The sequence below is a fragment of the Salmo trutta genome, chromosome 18 (assembly GCF_901001165.1).
Source record: "Salmo trutta chromosome 18, fSalTru1.1, whole genome shotgun sequence".
Taxonomy (NCBI): Eukaryota; Metazoa; Chordata; class Actinopteri; order Salmoniformes; family Salmonidae; genus Salmo; species Salmo trutta.
In genome coordinates, this window is record NC_042974.1 from 53,252,501 (window position 1) to 53,267,258 (window position 14,758).

The window sequence follows — 14,758 nt, forward strand, 5'->3', positions numbered from 1 at the left end:
TTAGCTGTTTGTACTGCATGCTGCTGTCCATGGTGCTGAAATGCCAACACAGGTGGAACACAGCATTGAGCAGCCCTCCTTGTCAGCCCTGCCACACACACACACACGCACGCACGCACGCACGCACACACGCACGCACACACACATTTTACATATGGGTGGTCCCGGGAATCAAACCCACTATCCTGGCATTGCAAGATGAGCTACAGAGGATCATCAGTGTGACCAGCAGTGTTTGCTAGGGAAACTGAAAGACAAGCTCCAGGGGCTCAACAACAACACACCAGTTCAACACAGGTGAATTGTTGACATGCTCTGTAATGCTGTGAAAACACAGATAAGCGTCCTTCGGAAGGATCGGACCTAGGTTCCACATCCCTCTATCATCCATCATATTCTACAGGACTGGGAGGCACCAGTGTTGTAATAAACCATGCCTCAAGGGTACCAGTGGTATGAGGAGTCGGTCCTAAGCTACTGTACTACTGTGGTGCTCTAAACAGTACTGCCACCGTGACTGTTGTGCTAGTGCTATCAACAGTACTGCCACCGTGACTGTTGTGCTAGTGCTATCAACAGTACTGCCACCGTGACTGTTGTGCTAGTGCTATCAACAGTACTGCCACCGTGACTGTTGTGCTAGTGCTATCAACAGTACTGCCACCGTGACTGTTGTGTTAGTGCTATCAACAGTACTGCCACCGTGACTGTTGTGTTAGTGCTATCAACAGTACTGCCACCGTGACTGTTGTGCTAGTGCTATCAACAGTACTGCCACTGTGACTGTTGTGTTAGTGCTATCAACAGTACTGCCACCGTGACTGTTGTGCTAGTGCTATCAACAGTACTGCCACAGTGACTGTTGTGCTAGTGTTATCAACAATACTGCCACAGTGACTGTTGTGCTAGTGCTATCAACAGTACTGCCACAGTGACTGTTGTGCTAGTGCTATCAACAGTACTGCCACCGTGACTGTTGTGCTAGTGCTATCAACAGTACTGCCACCGTGACTGTTGTGCTAGTGCTATCAACAGTACTGCCACCGTGACTGTTGTGCTAGTGCTATCAACAGTACTGCCACCGTGACTGTTGTGCTAGTGCTATCAACAGTACTGCCACCGTGACTGTTGTGCTAGTGCTATCAACTGCCACTGCTACTGTGAGGCTAAATCCTTTGAACAGACACAATCAATGAGGAGATGAGTGTGATAAAACAAACAGCCAGTTGAGGTAAACAAATCTAACTCCACTGTAGTAGTGGTTTTAGCAGAAACCTGAAAATGGCGTCCTACTAAACACGACCCAGCCTAGCAGAGTACTAGTTGTGCCTGTGGGAGCTAGCTTTAGCTATCTGTCACAGTGACTCCATTATAGGCTGTCACTGGGTGTGTAAACTGTCTAAGAGCTGCCTGGAGATGGCATAGAATCCCTCCTCCTCTTCCTCCTACTCGTCTGGTGCTCTCTACATTAGGGAGTGAAGTACCGGCACCAAATTGACTGCAGAATGGATTTTTTTAATCACTTTCTGACTCTACTCTGAATCCCATGGCCTCAAGTCTCAGACCCAGCTTCAAATCTAAAATGTTCCTAGTTATTTGACTGTCACTTATTATTGGATAAGTTCAGGAAGTGCCTTCCTGTTTCATTCCGTTTTAAAACCTTTCCTCCATACTGAACACGCCCCTGGTCTCTGGGCTGTGTTAATACCTCAGAGAGCCAAATGGCAAAATAACACACTGCCCTCTCTATCTCTCTGTTCGTCTCGACTGAAAAACAAGCGCAGAATGTTTTCCCTAATCCCTCTCTAAAAGCCCCTTAAAAATAGCCTATTCCCATTGCAAATCTGCCTCTGTGAGATCCTAAACATTGATAATATTTCCCCATAACACAACAAATACCAGGCTGATTCGGGTTTTCAAGCAGTGAGGTCCAACACACACTCCACCGTTTCAGACACATATAAAAGACAAAGCAAATGATCAAATCACTGGGTTTCTTTCTTCATGATGTATCAAGCTATTAGCCAGAATCAAAGGAAAGGTGCCTGTCTGTCTCTCTCCTTTCCTTCTCCATAGAGCTGTGTTTTTTTCTGTACACTTTGTGCTTGTTGAATTAGCCTCTGGCTACTGTTGAGGTAGTGTGTATCAGCTAACAATGTGAATCTAATGGAGTAACATTAACATTTTGGGGCTCCCGAGTGGCGCAGCGGTCTAAGGCACTGCATCGCAGTGCTAGAGGCGTCACTACAGACCCTGGTTCAATTCCAGGCTGTATCACAAATGGCCATGATTGGGAGTCCCAGGGCGGCGCACAATTGGCCCAACGTTGTTTGAGTTAGGGTTTGGCCGGGGTAGTCTGTCATTGTATATAAGAATTTGTTCTTAACTGACTTGCCTAGTTTTTGCCTGTTATGACTGAAATCTGTTTTCTTCACGTAGAACATGAATATGAAATTGAATGCTTTTCCTGCTATTAGAATTTATTACTCTCCAACTTACTATTCCACGCCTCTGTTATACTCGCACGCACGCACGCACGCACACACAGAGTGCTCAGGACATTTGCAATATGTAGCATTACTGCAGCAGCCTCACCTAAAACACTTTGGCTGTTGAACAGAGACTTGGGCTTACAGAACACTAAGTTCTTCAGTTTTGGAATATGCATAAAAAAATAGAAAACCAAATGAGATACTTAACAAAGAATAGTTGAACAGCCCAAGGGAAGCATATAGAGTGAAATCTGTGATGGTCTCACTCAATAGAACATAGGGAAAAACACAACAAAAAAATGTTGCTGTATTATACTATGGCACACATCCAAATTTAGTTTTAGACCAATATCCATATAAACAACATAAACCCGCAGTACACTTACTGCAATATTATGAAAAGCTTGTCAATGCTATGCCATTACTGTAATACATACGATGTCCTTTCTCTTCCAGTCAAACAATTACGACATCAATATAGACAGTAGCTAGCACAGTTTGTTTACCAGAGTCCAATGTCACTACTCCTCACCTCCCCAACCCCTGTCGAGAGACCCCTCTCCTCCCCCACCCGTCCGGTGACTCCTCTCCTCCTCTACTATCCTCCCCCACCCCTGTCCGGTGACTCCTCTCCTCCCCCACCGCTGTCCGGTGACTCCTCTCCTCCCCCACCCCTGTCCGGTGACTCCTCTCCTCCCCCACCCCTGTCCGGTGACTCCTCTCCTCCCCCACCCCTGTCCGGTGACTCCTCTCCTCCCCCACCCCTGTCCGGTGACTCCTCTCCTCCCCCACCCCTGTCCGGTGACTCCTCTCCTCCCCCACCGCTGTCCGGTGACTCCTCTCCTCCCCCACCCCTGTCCGGTGACTCCTCTCCTCCCCCACCGCTGTCCAGTGACTCCTCTCCTCCCCCACCCCTGTCCGGTGACTCCTCTCCTCCCCCACCGCTGTCCAGTGACTCCTCTCCTCCCCCACCCCTGTCCGGTGACTCCTCTCCTCCCCCACCCCTGTCCGGTGACTCCTCTCCTTCCCCACCCCTGTCCGGTGACTCCTCTCCTCCCCCACCCCTGTCCGGTGACTCCTCTCCTCCCCCACCCCTGACCGGTGACTCCTCTCTTCTCCAGTCCTTCATAACAAACTGGGTTACAGTCAGTCAAAGCCCCAGCGCACATAACCAAAACAACACCACACCCTGCCAGGGCTGCTTCTCCTCCACCTATAGGCCTACTAAGATTTGTCTATTGTTGCGTTAATGGCAAGAGAACAGGCGCTCACCCTTTTATCCAATCCCAATCATTACCATCTCCACTATCCCATCCCCACCTCATCCCTACCCCATTTCCACCATCCCAACCCCACCTCATCCCTACCCCCTTTCCACCATCCCAACCCCATCCCTCCCATCTCCATCCAACACATCTTACCTAGACCACCTCCTGTCTCTGTCCCTGTGGGGCCCCAGGTGCCTCAGCCGCTGCCTGCCCTGAGAGAGGTGTCCAGCGGGGGTAAGGACCAGCTTAAACACCCTGCTGTCTATCCTCCATGCTGGGTGGCTGCAGTGTTCTGTGCTACTGTGCTGCTGATAGCCGATCGGATGCTGAGAAATGTGAAATGGATAACCTGGAGGATAGCCTGGGACGCCTGCCAAGACTGCCAGTAAAACCCCCATCAACCTCTGCTTCCTGCTGCTCGCTCATAGCATGATGTCATCACAACCCTCCCCAGCACCAAGCTAGGAAATGTTCTGACTCTCTCCCTCCATCTCTTTCCCTTTTATCCCTTCTTATATTTCTATCCTCCTCTCGCCCCCTCCTCTACTTCTCTTTCCCCCTCAATCTCTCTCTTTCCCTGTCTCTCCACCTCAATCTGTCTCTTTCCCTCTCTTCCATCCCTCCGTCTATCTTTCCTTCCCTCTCTTTCTTTCCTCCTTCCCTCAATCTATCTTGGGGCGGGAGGTAGGTAGCCTAGTGGTTAGAGTGTTGGACTAGTAACCGAAAGGTTGCAAGATCAAAGCCCCGAGCTGACATGGTAAAAATCTGTCATTCTGTCCCTGAAAAAGGCAGTTAACCCACTGTTCCTAGGTTGTCATTGAAAATAAGAATTTGTTATTGTGTGTAAATAAAATAATACATCTAGAAGATGTACTGCATGAAAGAGCTGGTGAGTTATCAAAAGTACTCAAATGGACATTTGGTAAACCATGTCTAGGCTTTGGTGTGAGTCTGCTTTCTCTTATCTACATAAAACTCTTTAAAGGCCACAACATGATATCCGTCTTTCCTTCAGAGACATCTCCTGTTTGACAGGCTCTATAAAAGACTGACCCCCTTGTTATGCCATTTTCTACTATGTCAAAGAGCTGGACATTGTGGAGTTTATCCCTTCCCTGTTGTACTTTGGTCCTGTCCTTCTGGCTCCTTACAGGGTCAATCGGCTTTTACGCAGCATACATGTTCATACGGAAGATCTACGCTGCCGTCAAAATCGACTGAGTCTGTTTTTGCTGCTGTTTTTTGCCATAAGATATTTTTTCCCCATGACAAACAGTTACCTAAACATTGAACATATAGAAATGTGCTGTATTGAAATCAGGTAACACATGCCCAAGACCTGATCGATGGGCTGCCCCCAGGCGACAGCAATCAGTTGGCTTGGTTTGATACTGACCTGTAAATAGACTACTTACATTCATCCAACATGTTTATTTTGATTTGCCTAGTTAAATAAAATAAATAAAAACCTTTTCCTCTATCCCCTGAATCTCTCTCCAGCCTTCTCTTTCCCTCTCTTCATCCCTGTCCACCCCTCCCTCGCTCTCTTTCTCTCAGATGACCTGATTCATTATTAGACAATAAAGATTTTGATCTTTACAACATTAGAAGCTTATGTTTCACATACACTACATCTCGCAGACTCAAAGAGGCAATCCTTTCTGCAGTATGGCATCACAGACACGTCCATATGGCAGCTCTGGTCTAAAGCAGTCCACTATATGGTGAATATGTTCCCATCATTGGGGCTCCCGAGTGGCGCAGCGGTCGAAGGCACTGCATCTCAGTGCACGACGCATCACTACAGTCCCTGGTTCGAATCCAGGCTGAATCACATCCGGCCGTGATTGGGAGTCCCATAGGGCGGCGCACAATTGGGCCAGCGTCGTCTGCGTTTGACCGGGGTAGGCCGTCATTGTAAATAAGAATTTGTTCTCAACTGACTTGCCTAGTTAAATAAATCATGTAACTCCACAGGGTGACATCATCAGTTTATTTACCCCCCTTTTTTTTCTTAACGTAAAATAAGGAAAATAATTGAAGTGGAAAAATAACTATGGAAGTAATTTTACCCACAAGACATTACTAGTGATGACAAAAGAATTAAAGAGGCAGAGAATGAAAAATGGCGGCGGAAGAAATGGCAGCAGTTTTACGGGCGCCTAACCAAATGTGCTATTATGTGGGTTTTTTTGCGTTATTTGTAACTTATTTTGTACATAATGTTTCTGCCACCGTATCTTACGGCAAAAAAGAGCTTCTGGAAATCAGGACAGCAATCACTCAACTCGGATTAGACAAAGATTTTTTCTTCAACAAGCAGGATGCACAGGATATACTTCAGACACCAGACAAGGCCAACATCCCCGTCATTGGCACGAGAAAGAGACGCAGGTACAGAGGACACAGAGCGGGGTGCCTCGTAAGTATCTGCCGATGGCGAGTGGGAAATATGCCTTTAACGTCAGTATTACTTGCCAACGTACAATCATTGGACAATAAATTAGACGAGGTGCGATTACGAATATCCTACCAATGGGACATCACAAACTGTAACATATAATGTTTCACGGAATCGTGGCTGAATGATGACATGGATATTCAGCTACCGGGATATACGCTGCACCGGCTAGATAGAACAGCACACTCCGGTAAGACGAGAGGGGGCGGTCTGGGCATATTTGTAAACAACAGCTGGTGCACAAAATCTACGGAAGTCTCTAGACTTTGCTCGCCTGAAGTAGAGTATCTTATGATAAGCTGTAGACCACACTATTTGCCAAGAGAGTTTTCATCTATACTTTTAGTGGCTGTTTATTTACCACCACAGACGGATGTTGGCACTAAGACCGCACTCAGTCAGCTGTACAAGGAAATAAGCAAACAGGAAACCGCTCACCCAGAGGTGACGCTCCTAGTAGCCAGGGACTTTAATGCAGGGAACCTTAAATCAGTTTAACCTAATTTCTATTAACATGTTAAATGCACAACCAGAGGGGGGGAAAAAATCGAGATCACCTGTATTCCACACACAGAGACGCGTACAAAGCTCTCCCTCCATTTGGTAAATCTGACCACAATTCTATCCTCCTGATTCCTGTTTACAAGCAAAAATTAAAAACAGGAAGCACCAGTGACTCGGTCTATAAAAAAGTGGTCAGACGAAGCAGATGCTACACTACAGGACTGTTTTGCTAGCACAGACCGGAACATGTTCCGGGATTCTTCGGATGGCATTGAGGAGTACACCACATCAGTCACTGGCTTCATCAATAAGTGCATCGAGGACATCATCCCCACATTGATTGTATGTACATACCCCAACCAGAAGCCATGGATTACAGGCAACATTCGCACTGAGCTAAAAGGTAGAGCTACCGTTTAAGGTGCGGGACTCTAACCCTGAAGCTTGTAAGAAATCCTGCTATGCCCTCCGACAAACCATCAAACAGGCAAAGCGCCAATACAGGACTAAGATTGAATCGTACTACACCGGCTCCGACGCTCGTCTTATATGGCAGGGCTTGCAAACTATTACGGACTAAAAAGGGAAGCACAGCCACGAGCTGCGCAGTGACACGAGCCTACCAGACAAGCTATATCACCCTCTATGCTCGCTTTGAGGCAAGCAAAACTGAGGCATGCATGAGAAAATCAGCTGTTCCGGAAAACTGTGTGATCACGCTCTCCGTAGCTGACGTGAGTAACACCTTTACAGGTCAACATTCACAAGGTCAACATTCACAAGGCCGTGGGGTCAGACGGATTACCAGGACGTATGCTCCGGGCATGTGCTGACCAGACACGTAGCGCTCACGTCCGTAGCCATGAAGTGCTTTGAAAGGCTGCTCATGGCTCACATTAACACGTTATCACAGAAACCCTAGACCCACTCTAATTTGCATACTGCCCAAACAGATCCACAGATGATGCAATCTCTATTGCACTCCACACTGCCCTTTCCCACCTGCACAAAAGGAACACCGACGTGAGAATGCTATTCATTGACAACAGCTCAACGTTCAACACCATAGTGCCCACAATGCTCATCACTAAGCTAAGGATCCTGTGACTAAACACCTCCCTCTGCACCTGGATCCTGGACTTCCTGACGACGACACAGCCGCCACGCTGATCCTCAATACTGGAGCCCCTCAGGGGTGCGTGCTCAGTCCACTCCTGTACTCCCTGTTCACCCACAACTGCATGGCCAGGCACGACTCCAACACCATCATTAATTTTGAAGACGACACAACAGTGGTAGGCCTGATCACCGACAACGACGAGACAGCCTATAGGGAGGAGGTCAGAGACCTGGCCGGGTGGTGCCAGAATAACAACCTATCCCTCAACGTAATCAAGACAAAGGAGAAGATTATGGACTACAAGAAAAGGAGGACCGAGCACGCCCCCATTCTCATCAACAGGGTTATAGTGGAGCAGGTTCAAGTTCCTTGGTGTCCACATCACTAGAATGGTCCAAAAAACTAGAATGGTCCAAACACACCAAGACAGTCGTGAAGAGTGCACGACAAAGCCTATTCCCCCTCAGGAAACTAAAAAGATTTGGCATGGATCCTCAGATCCTCAAAAGGTTCTACAGCTGCAACATCAAGAGCATCCTGACTGGTTGCAACACTGCCTGGTACGGCAACTGCTCAGCCTCCGACCGCAAGGCACTACAGAGGGTAGTGCATACGGCCCAGTACATCACTGGGGCTAAGCTGCCTGCCATCTAGGACCTCTACACCAGGCAGTGTCAGAGGAAGGCCCTAAAAATATTCAAAGACCCCAGCCACCCCAGTCATAGACTGTTCTCTCTACTACCGCATGGCAAGCGGTACCGGTGCGCCAAGTCTAGGACCAAAAGGCTTCTCAACAGCTATTACCCCCAAGCCATAAGACTCCTGAACAGGTAATCAAAGACTATTTGCATTATCCCGCCCCGCCCAACCCCTCTTTACGCCGCTGCTACTCTCTGTTTATCATATATGCATAGTCACTTTAACTATACATTCATGTACATACTACCTCAATTGGCCAGACTAACCGGTGCCCCCGCACATTGGCTACATGGACTATCTGCATTGTGTCCCAGCCACCCACCACCCGCCAACCCCTCTTTTACGCTACTGCTAATCTCTGTTTATCATATATGCATAGTCACTTTAACCATACCTACATGTACATACTACCTCAATTAGCCCGACTATCCGGTGCCTGTATATAGCCTCGCTACTGTTATTGCCTCGCTACTGTATACAGCCTCGCTACTGTTATTTTTCACTGTCTTTTTACTGTTGTTTTTTATTTCTTTACTTATCTATTGTTCACCTAATACCTATTTTTTACTTAAAAAAGGCACCGTTGGTAAGGGCCTGTAAGTAAGCATTTCACTGTAAGGTCTACACCTGCTGCATTCGGCGCACGTGACAAATAAACTTTGATTTGATTTGGAGGGCTAGAGAATGGAGCACATCAATCTTTCATTAGCCCTCTGCCAGTACCAGACGAGGGAGGAAGGGAAGGGGCTGAACGAGCCTGGGGATTTACACAATTTAATAAACACACTAAGATAGTGAAATAGAGAGTTCCGCAATTCATAACTGCATATGGAGGAGGAGAGAATGAAATAATGTACTGTCCAAAACAACTGAAACTTATTTTCACTTATTGTCATTTATTTTCAGATCTCCAGAGAAAGATGGCCAATATAGGCTACTGTATAGCCACTTGGAATTGTGAGCTCCAAGAGGAAGCAAGGTTTCTTGAGAAGGCTCAACAAATCTGATCTAACAAATTGAATATTTGTCAAATCCATCATGATGTATGTGTTGTAACAGGCCCACAATGTGTTTACTTCAGTCTGCATACAGAAATTGGTGGTGGTAGTCAAAGTTATTTTAACTGTAATGCAGTTGATTGGTGAAAATGACATGAACATGTGTTGGGGTTGACATCCATACTAGCATAATACTCAGAGTTCTACCCCAACATAGTGTGAAATACACATATAACCAATAGCCTAAATGTAGGCTAATTATGCTGGGGGGCAATGAGGAAATGTGTGATCTTTCCCCAGCAGCCCTTTCCCACAAGTGTTTCCATGGCAATCCCATTGTGTTGGTCGAGTTTGATCGATCCATACTCTGAGTTGAAAAAATCTAACCAAAACTAATCATTCCTTTAATTTACAGTGTTAAATAACACTAATAGGTGAGAATAATATTTTTAAGAATAAATGTTTTAACTTTTCCCTTATAAAAAAAATTGTTGTGGAAATCTGTTGCAGCTCAAGTCGACTACAAAATCCACAATGCAATGCTCTCTCTATGGGCTGGCTGGCTGGCTGACTAGCTAGCAAGCAAGCAAACAAAGCTACACACAATAATACCAAAGACAATATCAGCATGTAAAGTAGTGTCAGTTGAAGTAGGAAGGTTACATACACTTAGGTTGGAGTCATTAAAACTCATTTTTCAACCACTCCACAAATTTCTTGTTAACAAACTATAGTTTTGGCAAGTCTGTTAGGACATCTACTTTGTGCATGACAAGTCATTTTTCCAATAATTGTTAACAGACAGATTAATTCACTCTATCACAATTCCAGTGGGTTAGACGTTTACTGTGCCTTTAAACAGCTTGGAAAATTCCAGAAAATTCTATCATGGCTTTAGAAGCTTCTGATAGGCTAATTGACATCATTTGAGTCAATTGGAGGGGTACCTGTGGATGTAGTTCAAGGCCTACCTTCAAACTCAGTGCCTCTTTGCTTGACATCATGGGAAAATCAAAATAACTCAGCGAAGACCTCACTAAAACAAATTGTAAACCTCCACAAGTCTGTTTCATCCTTGGGAGCAATTTCCAAACGCCTGAAGGTACCACGTCCATCTGTACAAACAATAGTACGCAAATATAAACACCATGGGACCACGCAGCCATCATACCGCTTAGGAAGGAGACACGTTCTGTCTCCTAGAGATGAACGTACTTTGGAGTGAAAAGTGCAAATCAATCCCAGAACAACAGCAAAGGACCTTGTGAAGATGCTGGAGGAAACATGTACAAAAGTATCTATATCCACAGTAAAACGAGTCTTATATCGACATAACCTGTAAGGCCGCTCAGCAAGGAAGAAGCCACTGCTCCAAAACCGCCATAAAAAAAAGCCAGAGTACCGTTTGCAACTGCACATGCGGACAAAGATCGTACTTTTTGGAGAAATGTCCTCTGGTCTGATGAAACAAAAATAGAACTGACCAAAATAACCAGTGTTATGTTTGAAGGAAAAAATGTAAATGTAAAATGGGATGCTTGCAAGCCGAAGAACACCATGCCAACCGTGAAGCACGGGGGTGGCAGCATCATGTTCTGGGGGTGCTTTGCTGCAGGAGGGACTGGTGCACTTCACAAAATAGATGGCATCATGACGGAGTAAAATTATGTGGAAATATTGAAGCAACATCTCAAGACATCAGTCAGGAAGTTAAAGCTTGGTCGCAAATGGGTCTTGCAAATGGACAATGACCCCAAGCATACTTCCAAAGTTGTGGCAAAATGGCTTAAGGACAACAAAGTCAAGGTATTGGAGTGGCCATCACAAAGCCCTGACCTCAATCCTATAGAAAATTCGTGGGCAGAACTGACAAAGTGTGTGCGAGTAAGGAGGCCTATAAACCTGACTCAGTTACACCAGCTCTGTCAGAAGGAATGGGCCAAAACTCACCCAACTTATTGTGGGAAGCTTGTGGAAGGCTACCCGAAACGTTTGACCCAAGTTAAACAATTTGAAGACAATGCTACCAAATACTAATTGAGTGTATGTAAACTTCTGACCCACTGGGAATGTGATGAAAGAAAGAAAATCTGAAATAAATCACTCTCTACTATTATTCTGACATTTCACATTCTTAAAATAATGTAGTGATCCTAACTGACCTAAGACAGGGAATTTTTACTAGGATTAAATGTCAGGACTTGTGAAAAACTGAGTTTAAATGTATTTGGCTAAAGTGTATGTAAACTTCTGACTAAAATCGCCCAAACAAACTGCACTATCAATTTAGGAGTCTACAATGTCACCCTGTTCAACCTGCAGATCAATGTGCCTCACAGAGTGGAGTCTGACATTCACAACTGCAGATATACTTTTGAGGAGATGGGAAACATTGCCCATGCTATATCAATGGGCTGGGCGGTGCATTCTGGGCGATTCTTGGACAAGGAGCTCTCCTTCAGTGAATGGGGGTCTATTGGGCACTAGCTCGAAAACCCAACATTAGCACAAATTTGGTCAACAAGAAGTACAACATTACAAATATTTTCAGAGATGTGAGATAATTAACTTGCCATCTGTAATATCGTATAGCTTTTGAATCGTGACATTATGTACTTTCAAGGAAAATAGGCACGTTTTGACACATACACTGACTTTGAAAAGGGATTGCATGATGATTTGCTTAGCAACCATGTGATGCGGCATGACCGCGTGAATACGATTGGTCGACAGTCTGCTGGGTGGGGCGTTATACGTTCCTTCATTCATTGGATTCCTATCTCCTTTCTATAATATCTCTGGCAACGGCACCATACAATGCACCCTGGACTAAAGAGGCTGACAAGCAGGAAAAATGTGCTTGAACCTCTGTTAAATTGCACATTTCTCGAGGTAGGAATATCGCAAAACTATGATCAACGGCTCAATCGAGAGAAGACATCCTCCCGAGTTATGACATTGGCCAGTATTGAAATCTGACATGTATAAAAGACGTTTTCAAGATCTTAAATTCGTATTCCTATTAACTTCCAGTGTAGTGACAGAGACTTTATCACAGTGCTACGTAATACCAGCCAGATGTCTGTCTGCTTGAACGCCAATAACTCAGATACACATGAAAACATGAAATGACCCAGGGAATTGATAGAACAATTGATAGAACAATTGATAGAACAATATAACAGAAACAATATAACATTCCAAATTGGTGAACCTTCCCTTTAAATCCGAGTATGCATTCCATTGACCCCTTTACCGTATCTAGTTATGGGAAGAAACTCACTGGAGCCATACCAACAATGGCACTTCCTTCCTTGAGAAAATAAGCCTGTCTACAGTCCTACTGGTACCAAGCATTCACCTGTCTCTCGTGACAGCTTCAAGATTCAAGATGATTTGGTTCTGGGTGGTGGGACTTTCTTGAACTAAAACACACTTACAGGTAAATCAGTATAAGAGTGCAATCTATGGTGTTGTCCTTCATTCATTCATTCTTTTAAACTCCTGATTTTCCTCTTTCTGATCTGACTGGATCGACAGACGGTACATCCTCCAATATGCCTCTTCCAGAAAATCCCCTCTGTAGGCTACCTTACCTTCCACCTTCATCTCCTACCTCTAATGCTTTAACCCAGCAGGGTAGTCTAAGGGTCGAACGGGATAAATCACTGGCTTTTAGGAGTGCCCAGGCCAGCCAGTACTTTGCAGAAGGTTAAAAGATGAATACTATGAGATATTAGGCTACTGTCACAGTTGAATGGCCAATCCTACTATGTAGGTTCACCCACAGGTGCAAGGGAAGGTTCTCTCTCACACACACACATGCACACAAATGACTGTCAGTCTACCACCTTTATAAATGGAACAGCTCCAATGTATCTAGCCTACTAATGCATGCATTTGTGGACCTGACAGTGGTAAATGTAATAAACATGATGACAAAATTATCTTTCTGAGCTAGACAAACATTACTTACAAAGACACTTGGTGTTCTAATTCCATCAAGCAATGGAATGTCGGCATTTCAGTTAGAACTCACCTAAATTGAAATGGGAACTGAGGGCAAACCCGGGGACGAAGAATGATGAAGACATGATGACCATCAGCAGAATCGCCAACATCTTCCTCGCCATGGGGGAGTTACTGGTGTTGCAGAGACACTATTGCAGGTAGCTTCTAATCAAAGAAATGGTAGAGAGAAAAGCTGCATTTTTTTTTGCCCATTCAAACCCGTTCTTTGCGTTTCAAAGCGCTCCTCCATATTTTGCCAGGCATAAAATAACAATCGGATTTAGAAGCAGATGTTGACAGAATGCCCCCCAACCCCCCCTTTAGAGGCAGATGTTGACAGAATGAATCAGCCTCTCCAGTGCAATTTACCGTTTTCCTATTGCCGTCCAATTGTGGAAAATGTGCAGAGATTGTCGCTGCAAAGTGCCACCGCCACAGTGAGTGCGGTTACCGGATACCGCACAGTATTTCAATTGATGCTATTCCCTGTGGTCTCTGCTGCTGCAGCAAACCGCGGACAGGTCCAGTTTTATCATCCCATTTATAGATGAACTCGTCCGAATGCGATGTCCTTTGATGATGATCTCAACAACAATGGCTCGACTAGGAATCAATCACGCATTCTCCTTTAAGTAATACCAGCTTCTCAAAGCTGTTGCACTAATAGCGCGAGCACAGAGCGGGAGATGTCGGTGTGCTGACAGCGAGAGCGCCATCTTGCTTGCTAATGTTGCGTTCCCAAGTATCATTTCTGACTGAGCTGGTGTTTCGCTCTGCTCCAGAGACTGCAGGGGAGAGGGGGTGATGCTCTATGGCTGGGCCACTATAGCCTATTTGCGGGCGAGCAATTGAGCAAGATCAGTTTATCACGATGAACCAGCGTTATGCTTTAATATCCCACTAATCAAAATTAGTTAGGGTTTTGAGTAGCCTGCCCTGGCTATAACTGTCACAATTCACATTGTTGATCTCAAATCATCAGTGGCGATTTTAGCATGTTAATCTTAGTGGGTCAAAACAATTTATGTTTTAGATTCATGCCAGCAAAGTCACAACACAACACTAAACAATACATGAATTGCACTATAACAGTGCCAAATGCTGCCCAAACTGTTAGGGCCTAGATAAAGCTGTCCCAAAAGAAGAGCTTTCTTTTAAGCACTGCTAAACCTAGCTATCAGGAGAGCCCTGTCTGGCAGCGAAAC

At 45.3% G+C, this 14,758-nt stretch overlaps 1 protein-coding gene across 3 annotated transcripts in view; it reads right to left on the minus strand.

Annotated features, from left to right (window-relative positions):
* Positions 1-14,279, minus strand: part of LOC115153509 (serine/threonine-protein kinase LMTK1) — a 93,372-nt gene extending 79,093 nt beyond the window's left edge. For 2 of the 3 annotated variants that reach the window (XM_029699016.1, XM_029699014.1), the window contains exon 1: positions 13,582-14,279. In XM_029699016.1, the coding sequence (XP_029554876.1) occupies positions 13,582-13,675 (94 nt within the window). In that variant the 5' untranslated portion in view covers positions 13,676-14,279. The remainder of the gene's footprint in view (positions 1-13,581) is intronic. The other variant, XM_029699015.1, reaches the window with a different exon arrangement.
* Positions 14,280-14,758: the final 479 nt, after the last annotated feature.